This window comes from Cimex lectularius, unplaced genomic scaffold (assembly GCF_000648675.2).
Source record: "Cimex lectularius strain Harlan isolate CLEC.00 unplaced genomic scaffold, Clec_2.1 scaffold81, whole genome shotgun sequence".
NCBI lineage: Eukaryota > Metazoa > Arthropoda > Insecta > Hemiptera > Cimicidae > Cimex > Cimex lectularius.
The window spans coordinates 900,250-916,228 of NW_019392692.1; the positions used below are offsets into that span (position 1 = coordinate 900,250).

Genomic DNA, 15,979 nt, shown 5'->3' on the forward strand with positions numbered 1-15,979 from the left:
GCCCCCTCTTGGTAATAACACCTCCGTTTTTCAGGCGGAAATATGGGCCATTAATGTTTGCTGCAGAACACTTATGGATAACAAGATCAAGGGAAAAGACATTAGAATTTTTTCCGACAGTCAGGCGTCTTAAGTCATTACAAAAAGAGCTATCAACATCTAGGCTGGTGGAGGAAATTGTTGAACTTATTAATAGGATTACTACCAGGTACGAGAATAGGGTAACCCTCATATGGGGTACCAGCTCATAAGGGACACTATGGCAATGAAGAGGTGGATAGCCTGGCCAAAGAAGGCTCAAATACTGCGTTTGTCGGGCCACAACTGGTAGTACCTCACTCTATGAGCACAGCGAAAGAGAGTTAATTGCTGGGGCATGAAACAATTCCTTAAAGAATGGAATCTGTCCCCCGGCCATAGGCAATCGAAGGAGTTTGTTAAGGTGATCAAACCAGCTGAATCGAAATGGCTATTCTCTAACTCAAGGAGGGGAATTAGGAGGCTCATAGGTATCCTGACGGGCCATTGCCCCTTGAGAAGACACCTCATCATAATGGGTATCCTACCAGACCCCTTTTGCCGCTTCTGTGAAATAAAAGAAGAAACGGCACAGCACTACCTCGCAGAGTGTGAAAGGTATGCCAGGCATAGATTTGAAACTTTTGAAGGAGAGGACATTGCCAAATCACTCCCCAAGATAAAATGGTCCAAAATCTTGGGGTTTGTGAACAGGTCCAAGAGGTTTATGCAGGACCCGTGAGCTGACCAAGTCCCGGACCTTTTAAGGATGGGGTACGAGTCTACCCAGGATTTAACTACTTAATTGCATTTTATCTTTTGCTAAATTTGTAAATTTCAACCAAATCTATGGGAGTTTTTTCTCTTTTAGAGAAAATAAGGTTTTATCAGATCTACGAATTTCACTGAAAATTATATTTTTTACTTTAGCTGGTTATTAATTAATGTCCAGCAAATATTTTTCAAAGATGTTAAGTGCGAAAAGTCAACTATTTTGCAATGAAGTATAATTTGACTCTATCAGATGCCCATTTTAAAAGTATTTTGGACTTGAGTCTCAGGTGTTGTATTCCAACTCTTTTTATTTAAATTTATTTAATTATAAAGTCAAAACTAACTCTTTAGCATCCACCAATGACTGTTTTTAGCTAGATTTGGAATGGTTTTGGGGTTAAAAAAAAAATTGTTTACTGTGCTTTATCAATTATTCAATAGTGATTTTCCTAATAATTTTTAACTTTATTCAGTGAGCATTTTAATATTATAGATTAGGTATGTTGGTGTTGAAGAGTGAGGCGGAAGGGATTTAAAAAAGTTTAAATGGGTGGGACATGGCACAAAAAAGGTTGAGAAACTGGTCTACAGTATTTTGTAATTTGTGGCAAAGGAGGGGCGCCAAACAAGTACAGTCTCACTCTTTACTTTTGTAATGTTGCAATTAAAAAATAAAAAAACAACTTGCGAATTGGCCCCTAAATAAAACAAACGCCCGATAAGAAGAGAAAAAAAAACGTGCTGTGGCATTAAACAAATAAGAGATAATTGAAAAGAAAAATGTCAACACTGGAAACCTAGACGTTCTTGAGTTTCTTTACCATTGGTTAATGGTTATCCGTAATGGATTTGTGACAAATCCTTAAAGTTGGTTAAATCGGGAGAAAGTGGAAAAAAAAGGAGGATCCCAGAGGACAAATGACCTCGTCCACCTTGTAGCCGAGGAGTGAGAAAATGTCGTCTTACAGGACGGAAGTGAGTAGGAAAAGGGTCTAATTAAAAGGTTAAGGGCAACCTGTGGCGTCCGGCTGTCGCCCAAGGGCCATGGATCTCAGAGTTAAAAGGGCCCTTTTTCAGGAGGAGCCGGTCGTCGTTTTGGATCAAACGGACCAACATCCAAAAAGCAACGGCCTGGCCAAACCAGCGACCACTTCTCCCGAGGCTTCCAGCACAGCCAGCGACTCGCCGACACCGACAAATTCTGTCCATGAAAAGAACTGGTACACCACGCATTGGCAAACACTAGGTAATTTATTTATTTAAAAAAACAACCCTTCCTGTAATAGATTTGACGTTTCAATCTATTGGGCTGGTGCAAAAATAATACAGGTTTTGAAAAGGCAGTCAAAACTATATTTGTTTTATAAAATAAAGAAATAATGGCAAAAAAAAAAAAGAGGGAAAATCGAATGGTTGTTAGTGTTCGAGGGGATCGAAGTCATGATAGCTCAAGTGGTTAGAGGAGCAATGTATCAAGCCGAAGGTCGTGGGTTCGAATCCCGCTCGTGCCATTGACTTTTTTATCTCAACTAAAAACCTTAATTAATTGTAATATATTAATTGGTCAAGCGGACCACGAAATTAGTGAATTTAATGATTTAAATGAAGTATACCTTCACTAAAGCTTTGCGTGGCCGTTTCATTTGTCGTCAAGAATCCAAACCGATTACACATCATTTGAAAAATGGCAAAAAGGAGGGAAAATTCAAAAGGTGTGGTTGAGATGGGAGGTTGGTGTCCGAGTGGATCGAGGTCACGATAGCTCAAGTGGTAGAGCAGCAGCGTATCTAGCCAAAGATCGTGGGTTCGAATCCCGCTCATGCCATTAACTTTTTTATCTCAACTAAAAACCTTAATTAATTGTAATATATTAATTGGTCAAGTGGACCACGAAATTAGTGAATTTAATGATTTAAAATGAAGTATACTTCACTAATGCTTTCCGTGGCCATTTCATTTGTCGTCGAGAATACAATCCGATTACACGACATATGAAAAATGCCAAAAAGGAGGGAAAATTCAAAAGGTGCGGTTGAGATGGGAGGTTGGTGTCCGAGTGGATCGAGGTCACGATAGCTCAAGTGGTAGAGCAGCGGCGAATCAAGCCGAAGATCGTGGGTTCGAATCCCGCTCGTGCCATTGACTTTTTTATCTCAACTAAAAACCTTAATTAACTGTATTACTGATCAACATTGGCATAAAGTTATATTTTGTAATTTTAACTAGACAAAATAACATTTCTTAAGGTGCTATTAACTTGATATTTATGGCAAACTTCAAATCAACTGAATTAATTGGAATAATTAATATGGTCAGTTACGGCCATTAAACAAATATAGATAAAATAAAGAAAATTTGTTCAAAATATTTTTTATCACAATCTATAAATTTTTGCCATGTATTAAGCACTTTTATTTCACTGATGTAAATCTATGTAAAATCTTTATTTGAACTCACAATACTGTCTTGGAAGGTATTTTTGGCTTCACCACATTCTCTACATATTTTATCCCTCAAGATGTGATCAAAGTGCCTAAGTGTAAGTCTGTAGGCGAGAAATTGGGTGAATACGGAGGATGAGGTAAGGTTGCACATCTAAGTTCTTAAGTTTCTGCAGGGTTAGCATTGCGACATGGCTTGGTGTTATCGTGAAGAAGAATCAGCACTGGTCGATTTACCAATGCTGGATGAACACGTTGCAATTCCCGTGCATTTTGTCAATTTCTTGGCAATATTTCTCTGCTGTGATAGTTTCACCATAATTCAGGCAATTATAGTGAATAACCCCGGGAGTACATCACCAATCAGACACCATAACTGTTTTTTTGGTTCAGATTTGGTTTTGGGAAGTGTTTCGGCGCTTCATCCTTGCCCAACCTTTGACCTTTACGCTTTCTGTTATTATTGTAAAGAATCAATTTCTTATCACACATGATTTGATCAAGGAATGGATCATTTTGATGGCGCAACAGAAGAGTCATACACATTTTAAAATGTTGATTTCTTTGGGCTTCAGTTAGTTTCTGCGTTCCCACATATCGAGCTTTATTTTACCAATTTGCTCCAGATGGTGAACAACAGTTGGATGGCCAACACTAAGCTCTTCCGCGATTTCCCGTGATGTTTTATGTGAATTTTCTTCAATCAATATTTTGAGTTGTTCATCGTCCACAATTGCGACCTTCCAATTCCCTATCTTTGACATTGAAATCTCCAAAATAAATCTCTGAAACCATCGCTGCACCATTCATTCCCTGTGCTTCCCTCCCCCCAAACTGTATTAGTAGTATGTGCGGTTTGGGCTGCACTTCGCTTAAGTTAAAATTCGTACAAATAAAATCGACGAAAATCTAGTTTGAACATATTTAATTTCGCAGATCCTTACTCTTAAAAATTCAATATAAACTAAAATTTCAATTAATTATTCTTTTTATCTAAGGTCTTAGTCAAGATGAAAAAGTTACTGTTATGAGCAGGATTCAAACCCACGGCTGTTGGCACAATACGCTGCTCTAACCACTTGAGCTATGGTGACTTCAATCTACTCGGACCCAACTCCTCAACTCAACCTCAATCTTTCGAATTTTCCCTCTTTTTGCCATTTTGTTATATAAAGGTGTATGGATTAATAAACTAAAATGTTTTGTGGGGGTGGAAAAATAATATATATGTATCATTGGCATAGTCCAGGTATAAATAATTTTATTTAAAAAATTGGAAATTACTGATGGGTGTACCTTCAGATTGTGAATTATACCATGAGATTTCTCATGTTTAGTTTCTGATGATGGGCCAGGAGCCGAACGTCTGTAATTTACTAAATTGAATAAAAGTTTTCAACACTGCAGGTCTTGGAATTTTTCAACCTGTCAGTAGATAAAATGTTTTGTCTAAAAGGTAACAGTTAAAAGTATTTATTGTAATCCATAAATTTGATTGGAGGATTTTGCTTTATTTACATTACACCTGTGAAAGTAAAACACGTTTTCAAAACCTGCATTAATTTTGCACCAACCCAATAATAAAACATTCTGAATGAATTGTTTATAATTACAATTACTGGAATGCTCCCCCTGGAACATCCTCATCGAAAAAGTCAAAATTAACTTGACAGACCAGCACTAAGGTAGGGTTCACACCAGAGCGATATGATACACATCTTTAGATTGTAAGCGATGTATGATAATTGTCTTGTAAGGCAACTCTCAGGCATATAAAACACGTGAAGTACTACTTTTTTTTCCATTTTCAATGGATGACTTGCTATTCATATCAATTTTTGTGCTAATGATCAAAAATGTCTCTCAATTGCATGAACTTTTACTTAAAAGTTTACACATGTGGGTGAGTATATCCCATTTATTTCCGTTGCAGTATGCGAAGAGCAAAGACAGCTTTTGGGCACTGAGGAAGAATCTTCAGACCGTCAGAGTGATGGCGAAGTTGAAGGTGATGTATGGGAGATCACACAAGAGCAAAGGGATTATTACAGGGCACAGTTTTGCTTGCTTCAACCTGACAGCCAAGGCCTTCTGCAGGGTCATGTTGCCAGGTCGTTTTTTGAAAAGTCTAAATTACCTGTTAGCGAACTTAGAAAAATTTGGTACTTATTTATAATTTTCGTTTTGGAAAGCTTTATTTATTTTTAACTTTATACTATTCTAATGCAGGCAGCTTTCCGATGTAAGTAAAGACGGAGCATTGTCCTTAGAGGAATTTAATACAGCTATGCACCTTGTAGTTTTGCGAAGAAATAATATCCCGTTACCTGATGTCCTTCCGCCATCTCTCGTCCCGTCAAGACAACCTGGACAGCCTCATCTTGGGAAACAAGTAAGTTTTTGCATTTGTATGTATTTTCGGCTCAAAGCAATAATTTGGCTCTGTTTCTAGTGGACAAAATTTGTTGAATCTCCGACAAACTCGGTGTCATCACCAGGGCCTAAACCAGTCAATTTTGATTTTCAGAAGTCTTCAGTTGAACAGGTGCGTATCTGGTTAAAAAAATAATGCTCTAAAAATTATTTTTGTGCTTACATTTTTTTCTTCTTCTGTAATTACATGTTACGTCAAGAGATTCATTCCACCCCACATTGAGGTATACATTTATTTAAAAAGTGTCAATTCCAGATAAGTAGACTCTTTAGGATTTTTAGATAAAAATTAATTTAAAAAACAAACTACAAAATAAACAAAAAAATTATGTGAGATTACAATATAATTCACTATTTTTTGTGGTCCGCTTGACCAATTAATAACATTCAATTAATTAAGGTTTTAAGTTGAGATACAAAAGTCAGTGTCACGAGCGGGATTCGAACCCACGACCTTTGGCTTGATACGCCGCTACTCTACCACTTGAGCTATTGTGACTTCGATCCCCCCTGGCACTAACTTCCCATCTCAACCCCACCTTTTGAATTTTCCCTCCTTTTTGCCTGTGGATGAATACGCCAATTGCCAGTCCATGAGAAGAGTCAAATGTAGGGATCTTTTTACGTCTTTTTTTGGAACTGGTATGGCCAATGTGAGTCCAGACTCCGTTGCTTTTTTTGCTAATTTGTCAGCTATTTTATTACCTTTTACTCCCACTTGTGCTTGTATCCACACTAATGAAACTTCCAGCCCATCCGACTGTATTTTTTGGATACACTGGAGAATTCTCATTACTAAATGCTCTGTGATAAAACCCTTCTCATTCCCTTTTAGTTTTTCCACGAAATTAGTGAATATAATGAATAAATTTATGCTCTTACAAATGAAAACAAAGACATCACTCCCAAGGGGAAAAATATCAGTCTATAGCAATTTTGATGGTAAATTTCTATCTTGAAATATGATGTAAAATTTATTTATTTATTTTTTTTTTAATTAATATTATTAAGTATTCATAGTGGCTGCGTGGGAAATTGCAATTGGATTTTGTCTACATTTGAATTTCTGATTATCCAATTATCTGATCCTTAAGTGCAGTTTAGTTGGATTTTTGTACAGCTAATACCATAATTGGTATAATTTACCTTGCACATTTATTTGTTAGTGCTAAAATTAATTTTCCCCAATATGTATTTTTTCTGTTATTTTTAATTGAAATGCTTTAGTTAAATGAAAGAAAATTTCTCCAGGACCCAAAGATCCTCCATCCTGTTCCACTTCGAGTCACACCCGGACTGGAGGCTGAAGAAAATCCTGAGGTTATCCGGCCTATTCAACGACCCCAGCCGAAGAAACACACAGGTTTAAAATTAATTTTTCTTTTATCGATATCATATAATTCTGAATTATAATTATAACTATGCCATAGCTCCTGGTCCAGGCGCAATCCCTCCTCCACCCGTACAAACTCTCCCAGAGGATTTAGTAATGTGTGTCCATTTATAAACTAATAATTTTAACATAAAAACATTTTTAAAACATTTTATTTGATATAGATGTGGCAAGAAAGAGCCTCCGCCACCTCCACCTCCAAGGCCGTACCGGCACCATACTAGAAGTTCTTCTCTAGATCTCACCAGATTAGGTCAGTACAGAATTATAATTTCCAAATAAACATTTTTGAATTATGATGAATACCAAATATTGTTTTTACTCCGTTTTGATGAATGTTGATGCTTTTAAATTACAACTTTACTATCAAATTATCAAATTTGATACTTTTAACTAGAATTATCTGAAGTGATAGTTCTTGTTGTGAAAAGAAAATAGTTAATTATTGGTTCCCTATTTTTCGTGGTCCGCTTGACCAATTTATATCTTTCAATTAATTAAGGTTTTTAGTTGAGATAAAAAAAGCCAGTGTGATGAGCGGGATTCGAACCCACGATCTTCGGCTAGATACGCCGCTGCTCTACCACTTGAGCTATCGTGACTTCGATCCACTCGGACACTAACTTCCCATCTCAACCCCTTCAATCTTTTTTGTCTCAACTAAAATCCTTAATAAATTGAAAGATATTAATTGGTCAAGTAGACCACGGAAACTAGTGAATTTAATAAGTTAAAATGAAGTATATCTTCACTAAAGCTCTCCGTGGCCATTTCATTTGTCACCGAGAATCAAATAGATTACATAACATTTGAAAAATGGCAAAAAGGAGGTAAAATTCGAGAGGTGGGGTTGAGATGGGAAGTTAGTGTCCAAGAGGATCGAAGTCACGATAACTCAAGTGGTAGAGCAGCAGCATATCTAGCCGAAGATCGAGGGGTTCGAATCCCACTCGTGACACTGACTTTTTTATCTCAATTAAAAACCTTAATTAATTGAAAGATATTAATTGGTCAAGCAGACCACGAAACTAGTGAATTGAATAAGTTAAAATGAAGTATACTTCACTAAAGTTCTCCATGGCCATTTCATTTGTCACACCAGAATCAAATAGATTACACAACCTTTGAAAAATGGCAAAAAGGAGGGAAAATTTTAAAGGTGGGGTTGAGATGGGAAGTTAGGGTCCGAGAGGATCGAAGTCACGATAGCTCAAGTAGTAGAGTAGCGGCGTATCTAGCCGAAGGTCATGGGTTCAAATCCCGCTCGTGACATTTGACTTTTTTATCTCAACTAAAAACCTTAATTAATTGAAAGTTAATTATTAGTGTTGTTTCTTTATTCAGTCTTTTGTTTACTCATAGGCAAAGCAGCGCAAGGAATGTTGAACATGCCTCCAACTGTACCACCGAGAACATCTCCTGGAACAGTAAGTCATATTTCACAATTTAAAGATTGATTGAGATTTAAATGTTGGTTGTTGGTTTTCAAGGTTTCACCAAGGAAACAGTCCATCAACGAGAAATCTCAATCACACGACATGGTCCAACCCAGTTTTGCCAATTTTGCCCAGTTCCCTGAAGAAAAAAAGCAAGTCACCGCTGGAGCTTTTCAGATATACAAGAAACCAGGTACTCGCTACTTTTCTCTTAGCTACTGAATACGGACTTCATCAAATTACATTAAAGTTTCAGAAACTTCAGATCCAGGGCACTGGTCACCGGCTGACATACCTCTTGATGTCAGCATTGTTGTTCGTGAGGCGCACAATCAGGCATTGCGACAACATTGTCATCTTCTCCAGAATAGTCTTACGCAGCTCAAGGAGGAGAAGGCTGCACTTCAAGCGATCCTTGATAAGCTCATAACTCACGACTGATCAATCTGTTTTAAATGAGTATATTTTTAATTCTTTGTTTCTGAGCTTCTCAATGATTATAAATTGTTGGTGATATTTTGAAGTTGATGCACGAAAGTATTTAATATTGTATTATAATTTTTAGAAGAAAAAGTGTATATTTATTGTTTTATCTATTGTTGTATTAAATTTTGTTTATATGCAATCAAGTGTGCATTAAATGTACTTTTTAGTCTTTATTTTTAAAAATTAAAAATCTCTATATTAATAAAGCTAAAATGATCTGCCTTTGATTTAATTCCTAATTTAATTCCTTATTAAATTCACTAATTTCGTGGTCCGCTTGACCAATTAATATATTACAATTAATTAAGGTTTTTAGTTGAGATAAAAAAGTCAATGGCATGAGCGGGATTCGAACCCACGATCTTCGGCTTCATTCGCCGCTGCTCTACCACTTGAGCTATCGTGACCTCGATCCACTCGGACACCAACTCCCCATCTCAACCCCACCTTTTGAATTTTCCCTCCTTTTTGCCATTTTGTGAATGTCGTGTAATCGGGTTGGATTCTTGACGACAAATGAAATGGCCACGGAGAGCTTTAGTGAAGTATACTTCATTTTTAATTATTATTAAATTTACTAATTTCGTGGTCCACTTGACCATTTAATAAATTAAGGTTTTTAGTTGAAATAAAAAAGTCAATGGCACGAAATTAGTGAATTTAATAATAATTAAAAATGAAGTACACTTCACTAAAGCTCTCCGTGGCCATTTCATTTGTCGTCGAGAATCCAACCCGATTACACGACATTTGAAAAATGGCAAAAAGGAGGGAAAATTCAAAAGGTGCGGTTGAGATGGGAAGTTGGTATCCGAGGGGATCGAGGTCATGATAGCTCAAGTGGTCGAGCAGCGGCGTATCAAGCCGAAGATCGTGTGTTCGAATCCCACTCGTGCCATTGACTTTTTTATCTCATCTTAAAACCTTAATTAATAGTTAATTCCTCATCTTTTATATATAATTTATAATACTTTTTATCTTACAGTAGCTTTATTGAATAATTTTAATCAGATAATTGCGAGATTTCTTCATGAGGTATGTAGCGTGGTCAACCTGTAGTATCGTCGTTTTCCAACCATTTTGGCCTTTCAGACATGTTTCAGCTTATCATCTTCAAATGTGTAGTGATTAGTGACTGTTAGTCGATGATTATTTGGAAATCGTTAATTAAGAATATGATCATTACTATATGACAATGTTTTTATATAGTCTTGACATTGCCACAGTAATCGTAGCAAGAGCCCTGAGAAACCTGGCTGCCGAAAAAAATGGAATTGGTACTACTTATGATCTGATGACATATTTCCACCCATTCAGGAATATCTAGGTGATGGGGCACCCTAGTAACAATGGTCGATTTAAAATATTTATGTGCCAGGCTGGAAACCAAAATCCCATTTTGGGGGCAGATTTGGAATGGTTGGGAAAAGACTTCCAAAATCGCACTGGTCTCTGCTGGGTCCCAGGACATGTGGGAGTAGAAGGCAATGAGAAAGCGGACACCCTTGCAAGAAGAGGGGCTGCTATGGAATGGACTCGCTCATTGTACATAAACAATACAAGAACCTCCTAACAAATTTTGGAAGGAAAGAAGAGAATCAGGAAAAAACTGTATCCTAACGGGAAACTGTAAATTAAATGGACATCTGAAGATGATTGGCATAACCTAACAAGGCAACTGTAGATTCTGCAAAGAAGCAAATGAAACACAAACACACCTATTAACAAACTGTGGTGCAACACTTGCCTGCAGGATGAAGTGCTTTCTGACGTACAATGTAACCATAAAAGAAATTCAACCACTGAACCCAGACCTACTAATCAAGTTCCTCGATGAACTAGGACTTGCCAGTGTGCTATAAGCACAGAATGGGGGATACAATAGCTCTTAAAGGGTGCAGTATAAAATACACCCTTACAATCATCTACATCTACACTTGCTCTTAGTAGATAGATGACCTTGGTGGGTAAGCTTCGCCTTTTAATGTCGGTCACCCACTCAATTATGCTCTGGGTGCAAGGTCAAAGCTCTAAAAAAAAAATAAATACTAAAATGGCCGAAGGCAAGCCTTATATAAAAATAGCAAGCCCCTACAGAACAATTTCTGAGCCAGCCTGGTGGTTGTGGAAGTGATCCCTATCAATTTAATGGCTCTAGTTAGAAAATGGATCAATAACCTCAGGGTACCAGTTCGGTACTCAGCTGTATGAAACAAAAACGAAAAAAATTGGGATTTTTTCACTTCATATAAATGGAAGGAAAGGTGGCTCTACAACACTCGTGCGAGAAGGACAGCTTGGTTGGTTCACTGTATGGTCTGAGTGGAGACACAGAGAGGTCGACTATTTTGCCACCCAATTCCTGATGGGACACAGGTATCTCTGCTTATAGCTCAGCAGAATTGAGAAAGTTGGAAGACCCCTTGTGTATTTTCAGCCATTCTCGTGGGATGATGCTTACAATATATTTTGTTAATGTGCATAGAGGGCCTTCAACTTCACACCAGAGAATGTGTCAGAATTATAGTTGGGTCTCACAACAGTTGGATGAGGATGGCAGCCTTCATAAAGATGGTCCTGCTGCGAAAGGTGATGTTCGACCGTGTGGCAGAACAGGAGATGAATCAGTATCTGGAGGTGGCTTATATAAACTTTAGTAATGCATAGCAGTTCCAAGATGGGAAAATAGCTGATTCTGGGTAGTGGTTTATTACAATACTTGCAAGTCCCACACACTCAGGAAGGTAGCTTCCTGATGGAACAGCTTTTACCTCTCGTAGGTTTAAAAAAATTATATCACAATATACATTATTTAATTTACCACATTTTGCCTAAAGCTTTTAACTTTTTGTCCTTGCAAAAATGAACAGTTTTTAACAATTTCATAGTCATATGAATAAAATGTCATGCTAAATACTTTTCCTGACATAAGATAAGTGAACAACAACAGATACGATCAAACCTACGTGTTCTTCATCCAGCTGACCTGGTCAATAAATCTCACAATATATATACTTACTTACAATGTAATATTAGTATATTACAAATTAATACATTCATATTTCAAACCTTCTGTTTCTGAGGTAAACTTAAGTTTTTGGTTCGTCAATTTGCAGACCTCGCTACTTATATTTGTTGACAAATGTAGAACTCACTTTTCAACCCTCAAAACAACTTACAAAATATTCCTTACTTCAACATGATTCGATGACATACAAGAAAAATATTTTTAAAGTTGTAATCGAACTGAAGCAACTAATTAATAAAAAGCATGTTAACCAGTTCATTGATTACCACTTTTTTTAAACCAATTATAGAGTATTTATGGAATACACTATTGTACCATTTTGAAACAGTTTGAAATAAATTAAATAAATACTGCTGACATAGGTGTACATTTAAACAAACAATGTAATTAATGAGAGCTGTTCCTAAACATATTTTGAATGGCACTGGGTTTTTGATGTTGCTGAAATGCGTTTCATCTTTCCATCATCTTCAGTGAGAAACTCGTTAATTCTTTAGTTCTGAAGTCCCTCGCTGAAGATGGTGCAAAGCAGAAACACGTACCCATTATAATTTTAAGCATATTTTGTCATATTCAAACAGCCAATATTCTTTTCTGATTTTACACAGTGGCTATGTAATCATATCAATTATTCAACTACTATAATAACTTGGTTATTACATGATTTTTTCTCAAGCCAAATTTTAGAAATTACTCTAATGATCTTAATAATACCCTGACTGATCTATTAGTGCGATAAAAAGGGTTATGTAATAACATGTAATTTTTATTTTATTTTTATGTATAAATAGATCATTACACTAAATACCTTAAATGTATCCACTTTTCATAACTACCCTATGTATATTTTCTTCAGATCACATTAAACCCAGAGAAATTCTAATCGATGACTAGAATAGGGTTTCAGTTAAATCAAATTATATATTTAAGATTTATATACAATCATTTATATATAGACATATATGTATAAAAAAGTAAAAACTTTAGAATCTAGAAAGAGATGTTCAAGGGCACTTTGTTTGAAATCGAGTTAAAAAATATTAAAATGTTAAAAGTTGTACTTAAAATCTAAAGTCCAAATCATTTGGTAATTGTTGTTATGAATTGGATTTTTTTTGTTTTCGGAAATTGAAGAATCAGAACTCTGAACAAAAACCGGTTCCAAATTTGCAGATTCTTCAGTCAGCTGCTGCTTATTCACATGCTTCGACACCACTGTCAAAAAAATCTTTGACGTGCTGACCAACTTTATGTGGAAATAATCTGTAACAAAAGAAGAGTTAAATGTGCCGTATAAGTTAACAAAATGTATAAATTTTACCTGATCGTGTCATTAAGTGCCATAAAGACTGGTGGAATAGTAATGGCAAATTTATTTGTCCTCATGGCCTTGATTATGGACGCAGCAGCTAATTTCGGACTCACAAGACCAAGAGCATTTTCAAATCTAACCAAAACATCGCATTAAAATTTACATTTATAATACATTTATTATTAACAAATTTCACCTGATTTTGGGTTTTTTGCATAAGCCGGTATTGACCATGTAAGGAAAAATGCAGGTGAACTTGACATCTGGGGCTTTTCCTTCTTCTCGAAACTCTTCTATTAGAGATTCTATCATACCTGGAATTAATTTTATTTTTACCTTGTTGCATTGTTATTTCAAATTTAGAAAAACTTACCACGAACAGCAAATTTAGACGCACAATAAGGGACAAGGTTTCTCAAACCGATTATTCCAGCCATGGATGAAAGTGCCACAACATGTCCATGATTTTTGGCTATCATGTTGGGTAGAACTGCTTGAAGTAACTGAAACAAATTTTGTTCAATAATCACCCCAAATTAATTTTGTGCAAACCAAACATACCCAGAAATGAGCGAATACATTAACTTCAAAAACTTTCATGATTTCTTCTGGCTTGTGGTCAAGAAATCTGTGGCAGGGCATGATCCCAGCATTATTGACGAGGACAGTTATTGGCCCTACTTCCTTAGCCACCCTTTTTACTAGTGAATTGACATCTTCCCTCTTGGTAACATCACAACTAAAAATTGCAAAATAGATTATTAAGCTCAATTTAGAAAGTATATGTATTATGCACCTAGTTTATTTTCTAATAAAATATTTATTAATAAATTATATATCCTTACGTATAATGATGAACTTTTTTAATTCCAATTTCGTTCATCAACTTGGCTGTCTCACTGTTTCCTGTTTCATCAATATCAACACAGATAACAGTCGCGCCCAGTTCTCCGTACTGCAAAGCCAGCTCCCTTCCGATACCATGACCAGTCCCTGTAATCTATCAATTCAGTAAATATATGTTTTGTACTACCTATTTACAAAGGGCCATTAAAATGTAAAAGACTCCTTAAAATTTATGTTTACATCGGCTATCAGCTTTATATAACAAATTGTAGTTGTTGGGACATTTGTGCAGCAATAAGCCTCTTAATTTTGGATGATAATAACAAAATCGTGTTATTTGAATGTCTGTAGGACAAAATACACACAAGAAAAAGAGATAGGGAAAAAGAAAGAAAGGCAGGAAGGAAGAGAAAAAGGGGTGAAAGAGAGGGGTAGAGAGATGGGAGAGGGTGAGAAAGATAGGGGTAGAGAAATGAGAGAGAGATGGGAGAGAGAGAGGAGAGGGGAGATAGAGATAGAGAGGGAGAGGGAGAGGGAGAGAGGGAGAGAGAGAGAGAGAGAGAGAGAGAGAGAGAGAGAGAGAGAGAGAGAGAGAGAGAGGGGAGAGAGTGAGAGTGGGCGAGGGGGAGAGGGTGACGGAGAGGGAGTGGGAGAAATTACATTTTAATTCTTATATTTGTTGTGTTGTAAATTTTAATTTATTCATATGTGAAAGATTATTATTAAAAATTAGATTTTTCATTAAATTTGAGGCTAATCTCAAAGTTAATTTCATTGAGCTGTCAGTTGGCAAGGCATACTCACTAAAGGCATAAAGACTAACCTAACAATAAATTAAATTATAGGTTATAGGTTATATTAACTCAGTTTTGTTGTATATAGACTCTATTCCGCTTTGTAAAGTATGATATCAACAATAAAATGATATGAATTTTCAGTCAGAGGTATTTAAAAGGCCAGTAAGTTACGCTGGTATAAAAATTTAGAAATTAGTCTTTTTAAAATGGTGGTTGATTGTTTAGTGTTCAGTTTTTTTTTTGTTTCACCGGCTGCTTGTTTCAATATTGTTTGCTTCTAATTACTCTTATTAAAAAATTCTTCTATTCCTTTGTAAAAATTATACCTAGGAAAATTATCTTTGTAACATTTAAGTAATCTTGAAGTATTTTCCTTTTTTCCCCACCCAGTTCTTATATTATCTTCTTACCAGAACGATTTCACCGACGACTGACTTCTCCTGAACCGGTACAAAGAAGTTGTAAAGCGCCTCAAGAATGGTGACGAAAATGCGCCAGAAGAGGAGCAAAACGTCCAGGAATACGACCCCGATCGTATAAAGCTTGGCAAGCATCGTCTCTTCGTCGTCTCTGGAAAGTGAAAAAAATTCTCATTAGGTATAATTTTATATCGTGAATTCGCTGACTTTCGTTGTCATGTTGTGGTGTAAACAAACCGGTTGAGCAATGGGGAAAGGGCGAACGAGCGCATGGCCCTTGACAAATATCGACCAACCCTCATTCAACCCTCCCGCTCATATTTAAGAAAATCGAGTCACGATTGTGCTTTATTCACGAATTTTTTACTTTTTGATCATTTTGGTCTGTCTTGTTTTATTACCAAGTTTAAAATCGTTTCTGATTAATTTTATGAACGACCTGCCAAAATATTTGCATTAGTTTTTCAATGCAAAATAAAACATGTTTTCAATTTTTAAAGAATTTTAATTAATCTCCTATAACTTTCAAAATACAATCTGACGACATGGAATATAATTAATAAAGATAATAATTGACCTTTGCCTAAGTGACTATA

General features: G+C 36.1%; 2 protein-coding genes across 4 annotated transcripts in view; one reads left to right on the forward strand and one right to left on the reverse strand.

The window, feature by feature from the left end:
* The first annotated feature begins 1,577 nt into the window (after positions 1-1,577).
* On the forward strand, positions 1,578-9,208 carry LOC106660940 (ralBP1-associated Eps domain-containing protein 1). Of its 3 annotated transcripts, XM_024225943.1 has the most exons (12): positions 1,578-1,767; positions 1,870-2,038; positions 5,167-5,395; positions 5,463-5,625; positions 5,686-5,778; positions 5,867-5,890; positions 6,918-7,029; positions 7,097-7,157; positions 7,224-7,312; positions 8,422-8,486; positions 8,550-8,688; positions 8,746-9,208. In XM_024225943.1, the coding sequence occupies exons 1-12, from the start codon at positions 1,747-1,749 to the stop codon at positions 8,934-8,936; spliced, it is 1,356 nt and encodes a 451-aa protein (XP_024081711.1). In that variant the 5' UTR covers positions 1,578-1,746; the 3' UTR covers positions 8,937-9,208. The 3 variants fall into 3 exon arrangements, with proteins under 3 accessions (XP_024081711.1, XP_024081712.1, XP_014239501.1); XM_024225944.1 differs by lacking the exon at positions 5,867-5,890 and having other exon boundaries at positions 6,894-7,029; XM_014384015.2 differs by lacking the exon at positions 5,867-5,890 and having other exon boundaries at positions 1,580-1,767.
* A 3,551-nt stretch (positions 9,209-12,759) lies between these two features.
* LOC106660795 (17-beta-hydroxysteroid dehydrogenase 13-like) overlaps positions 12,760-15,979 on the reverse strand; it is a 50,212-nt gene continuing 46,992 nt past the window's right edge. The window contains exons 3-9 of the mRNA XM_014383726.2: positions 15,375-15,534; positions 14,167-14,321; positions 13,883-14,060; positions 13,695-13,824; positions 13,518-13,635; positions 13,331-13,456; positions 12,760-13,272 (exon numbers count right to left, since the gene is read on the reverse strand). Coding sequence (XP_014239212.1) covers positions 13,203-13,272; positions 13,331-13,456; positions 13,518-13,635; positions 13,695-13,824; positions 13,883-14,060; positions 14,167-14,321; positions 15,375-15,534 — 937 coding nt within the window. The 3' untranslated portion in view covers positions 12,760-13,202. The remainder of the gene's footprint in view (positions 13,273-13,330; positions 13,457-13,517; positions 13,636-13,694; positions 13,825-13,882; positions 14,061-14,166; positions 14,322-15,374; positions 15,535-15,979) is intronic.

Excerpts from the sequence above, each read along its gene's own strand:
- LOC106660940 (XM_024225943.1), top strand. The coding sequence starts at position 1,747 with ATGTCGTCTTACAGGACGGAA. Across the intron at positions 5,779-5,866 it reads AGAAGTCTTCAGTTGAACAG|AGATTCATTCCACCCCACAT; the intron begins GTGCGTATCTGG and ends TGTTACGTCAAG. Across the intron at positions 8,689-8,745 it reads TCAGATATACAAGAAACCAG|TTTCAGAAACTTCAGATCCA; the intron begins GTACTCGCTACT and ends ATTACATTAAAG.